Source organism: Elephantulus edwardii, unplaced genomic scaffold, assembly GCF_000299155.1.
Source record: "Elephantulus edwardii isolate Elephantulus edwardi_28Jun2011 unplaced genomic scaffold, EleEdw1.0 scaffold00561, whole genome shotgun sequence".
Taxonomy (NCBI): domain Eukaryota; kingdom Metazoa; phylum Chordata; class Mammalia; order Macroscelidea; family Macroscelididae; genus Elephantulus; species Elephantulus edwardii.
This window is the reverse complement of record NW_006400311.1, coordinates 81,119-85,855: the sequence shown is the minus strand read 5'-3', so window position 1 is coordinate 85,855 and position 4,737 is coordinate 81,119. Positions and strand designations below refer to the sequence as shown.

The 4,737-nt window shown below is 37.3% G+C and overlaps 1 protein-coding gene across 1 annotated transcript in view; it reads right to left on the bottom strand.

Annotated features, from left to right (window-relative positions):
* The window catches only part of LOC102859828 (protein disulfide-isomerase A6-like), a 63,883-nt gene that overhangs the window by 41,389 nt on the left and 17,757 nt on the right, over positions 1-4,737 (bottom strand). The window contains exons 3-4 of the mRNA XM_006903314.1: positions 3,427-3,484; positions 2,866-2,992 (exon numbers count right to left, since the gene is read on the bottom strand). Coding sequence (XP_006903376.1) covers positions 2,866-2,992; positions 3,427-3,484 — 185 coding nt within the window. The remainder of the gene's footprint in view (positions 1-2,865; positions 2,993-3,426; positions 3,485-4,737) is intronic.

Here is a 4,737-nt window from a genome sequence, read left to right as displayed (position 1 = left end):
AATAATTTTTTCTTCTTCAAAGAGAAAAACTGGGAGGGGGGATGGGCAGGGAAGAAAATGTGCAACAATGAATGAATGGGGGAAAAAATTAAATGGAAAGAATACGCTGTAAAAAAATATATGCTGCACTTAAAAAACTCATTAATAATAATAGAATAACAACAACCCCCCCCCCTGAGATTATTCCTTTATTTTTTTCTCCCAGAGCAAGAGAACTCTCTTCTGGCTAGACTTAACGCAGTATGGAATATATTCTACATTATCTAGCCTTTTTTATATGTAGTGGTATGTAGCTAACTTCTGAATAATATAAGAAAAATGAGTGAAACTTCTGAGAAGTATATTTACAGTTTGATTTTGAACGATGAGATGTCCTTTAAAATGAAGAATATGAATTTAAATCTCTGATACTACATCATGACAACTCTAGATCAACACTTCCAGATATCTTGAATGTAAAATAAAAGTGAATTTTTATCTTGCCTAAAACACTGTTATTAGGCTAATAAATTTGACAGCTAATTTTAATCCTAACCTAAAAGTAACAACTGCTGTACTTAAATTTCATGAGGCAAAAGAACAGCCTTAGAAAGTCTAAGCGAAGACAAAAAACCTAGATGCTCAAGAAAAAAAAAATCACACAGATTTTAACTGACAGAAGTGTTGCTGTCTTCAGAGTTCAAGGCCAGAACTTTAACAGGATTCTTAAGAAAGTTTTATCTTTGTTTCCTATAAACTCAAGTTTTCTAATCAAACAATCCACACACAAAAAGCTAAAAAACCTGAGAGAACATTTCAGACCAGATATTAGAAAGAAAATATAGTACAGCAACATTAAGCATATATTCAGTCTCTACTGGGAAAAAGAAAATTATCAAGTATGTCACTTCCATAATACAGCAAAGGCAAAGTCTAGCACAAAAACCTCCCGCTATTCTTTACATATGTCCATCTTCTGAGCCATACCCCTCTCTCAATCTGAAAAGATACCAAAATCAAGAAAGATACTCAGTATTTTTTAATGAATTACTTTACCTAAAACAACAACAATTTGGCCTCTGTCTTTGATTCTTGGGGCTAGCCCTTCAAATGTCTTTAGCAAATGAAGAGCTTTTATCATTTCAAATCTACAGACCACACCTGAGGATTTCTGCTATTCAGTGTGGCTGGCTGATCCAGAAAGACCACTTGATCAGAAGGTTTGTTTGATTAAAGGATATGTGCATATAACTAAGTAATGACTGAGACTGTCACGGGCTTTTGAATATGGCAGGTTCTGTGGTACAGAAATGCTATGATGAGAATCCTCCCAGATCTCGCCCATGTTTGTCTTTCTTAAAATGATCCTGATTTGTATCCTTTTGCTAGAATAAATTTGTAATTATTGAAGCCAAAGTTATAGAGTCAGTAGGCAGGAGTAAGGGAGCCTAAAGAGGCCTCAAAGCTTATGGCTGACACCTCAAAAATTACTGATTTTTGTACCCACAGGGGTTGTGTGAACTCTCATGTTTGTAGATGGCACCTGCTCATCTGGCAGTCCGAAGGACCATGTACTTTTAACTTGTAAGCTATGATCGAGTTTTGGGTACTAGTGGCAGAGACTAGGTCACCAAAACGTCTTTTCAAAAGCAGACAGTGGGAAAGCTCAATTTTTACAAGTTAGCTAAACTATCCCAAAGCAGAGAGGCTGCTGACATTTCTTCACATAAAGAAAATGAAACATTTCATAAACTTCAGTTAGGGAGTCCAGAAGGTCTCTTCTAAGAGCCCTTGTGGTATAACATTTAAGTGCTCAGTTGCTAACCAAAAAACCTGGTGGCTCAAACTTACCTAAGTAGCTCTAGAGAAGAAAGATATGGCAAACTATTTCTGTAAAGAAAGATATGGGGCCATTCTGCTATGGAACATGGGGTTGCTATGAGTTGGAATCAACACAATTGTACCTAAAGACAACGAAGGTCTTACTGCCAAGTATTCTGACCAGCAGGTTAGAGATGTACTAAACAATGGTATTTACCAAGCATTTGTCTCATATTTTATGTTTATTTCTATTAAACGTTTTATAACAGGGTCACATCCTCACTGTACAGATGAGAAACAGATTCTGATAGGTATAGTATTTTGTTACAAAGCAAGAGCTTGGTGAAATCAGCAATTAAACACAAGCTACTCCTCATTCAATACAGATTCTGCACTCTTTGCCCTTTCTGAAGTCTTCTCTATCAGCTGGATACAAGGCACCAGTACAGACAGTAAGCTCTTTATTTCACTGTGATACCTTTTCCCTGCAAGTTTCTACTCTCATATATAGCAAAAAGTAAGATGTTAGACTCTTAAGTTCGGTCACTTATGGGTCCCATTTAACAAAATTTTCTTAAAAATTTGATCAGATTTAGTTAAAATTTAAACCTTAAGTATATATTATGCTCTATATTTTTATTAGAAGCACGTACCTTCCCCAACACAGTAATACTAACAGTTTTTAATCCACCAATTTGTTTGAGATACTCTCTATAATGATATTCTAGAAAAGAACAGTGTAACTTGGGAGTTTTGAGGCAGAATTCTATTAGTTACTTAATAACTCCTAGTTAATATTCACAATTCACATATACAAAACAGGAAGAATTTATTAAAAACAACAACAACAACAACAACAAAAAAACAAACCCAAAATCTAAATCCACTGCCCTCATGATGAGTCTGACCAAGCAGATTTCACTCTTCAAGGCTGAAAATTGTTATGGGAGGAATGTCTCATCTGTGCCTCTCTATACTTAAGGAAGTTGGGAAATTGGCAGGTAGAGATACTCTTCTAATATTTAATTGACCTTTTTAACAGCAACGCAGGAGAAAAGCTCTTACCCTGATAATCCTCAGGTCTGTTTTTGTTGGATCCAAAAATCTTGATGGTAGGAAATCCCTGAACACCATACTGGCCTCCAAGGGACTGATGTTTGTCTGCATCAACTGCACCAACTTTTACAGTGCCCTACAGAAATATTCATGAAACACCTATATTTTTTTCCCTCTAATTATAACAGATTCTATAGTAGCATCAGCTTATTATGTAAATGCAGAGATAAGATAATAAAAGGCAAGTTAACATATCTTAATGATGGTTTTGGTCTGGGAAATCATAAAAAGGGAAACAAAATGGAATAATGGGTGAAATGCAAGACAGCTCAGAAGCAAAATTCTCCAACTCCCAGAATTAGTATAACTAATAGTTTTGTCATATACATGGAAAAAATTAACAGAAATAGACAAAAAGCCAAAATGTCTATTACCTTCCTTTTCTATATGATTTTGACAACTGAAGAGGGTCTGAGCTGCAACATGCAAATTAGCTTATCATACAGTAAATTTACTTCAATACAAAATTTAAACATGTACTGAGTTAATCTGAACACTTTACAAACATACTTTTAATGCCGTTGCTACTTTCTTCCATTCTGGTGTTAATCTTTGGCAGTGGCCACACCTATTAAGAGATAAGAACATAGTAAAGTAGCAGTTAAATTCTTTGATTCCCAATTTCAGGGGAAAACTTATCCATCAGTGTCCATCTTTCACCCCAGGCGGAGCTGGTGGATTCCAACTAATAGAGGTCCTTGGCCTTTGGGTTAACAGCATACCTTGCTACAAACTACACCACCCTCTGGTACTAGCATTTAAAATAAATATTATGGAATGTGTCACACATAAAAAAGTAGTTCAATATATTATATATAAACAAAACTGTTTCTGAAAATCACTGAAGATTTAAGTAGCTATATTGTTTATTTTCTCTAGTGTAAAATATGTACTCATTTGCACTGTCCATACTCCCTGCATTAATATATAATTGTTTATTTACTCATAGGTTATTGGTGTATATTATTTTTCAAATGAACTCTCTTTACATAGACCTCTGAGGACCTAATAAGCAAGTATTATGTACCTTAATGAGCACTTTACATATATGATTTTTTTTTTTAACTGGCCAGAAACAGTCAAATATCTCCATTATTTTCATTTAACCTGTGCTGAGAGGCTTTTAGAAAGTTAAGAAACTTACTTGATGTCACACTTATGTAGGGACAGAGCTGTGTAGCATGGTTTTCTGATTCAAGATTCCCTATTCCTTTTTTTCTCTCTTCTCTTTCTTGCTGTGTACCGTCGAATTTGATCTGACTGGCACAAGAGGAGACTACCCCTCCTTCTGCAGCACAGCATCTGGTGGATTCGAACTACGTGCCTTCCAGATTGCAGAGTAGCTTCTTGCCACTAGGCCACCAGAGCTCCCTAAGATCCCACATTCTTTTTTTTTTTTTTAACACTGGCCCACAGCCATCCTGCCTCTTCAGGCACTTTATTAACTCAGACAACCTACACTACAGTAGGCACCCACTGCCGCTGCCGCTACCGCTGCCACCCCCCTGGAGTCCTGGCAGCTGGCTGGGCCATCCTCCAGTCCATGGGGCTCCAGGTTCCTGGCCCCACCCGCACTCAGTTGTGGTCCGACTCTTCCTCAGCCGCAGGAAGCCACATGAAGAAGGCTGTGACAGATTTGAGGGTCACACCCTTGGCCTGCCATTCAGTGGGGTCCTTGCTGCTCTCCGAGCTATAGAAGACATCCTCTTTTAGGGTTAGGGTTAGGGTCAGGGTCAGGGTCATCAGGGTTAGGGTTGTCAGGGTTAGGGTTAGGGTTGGGGTTGTCAGGGTTAGGGTTGTCAAGGTTAGGGTTAGGGTTGT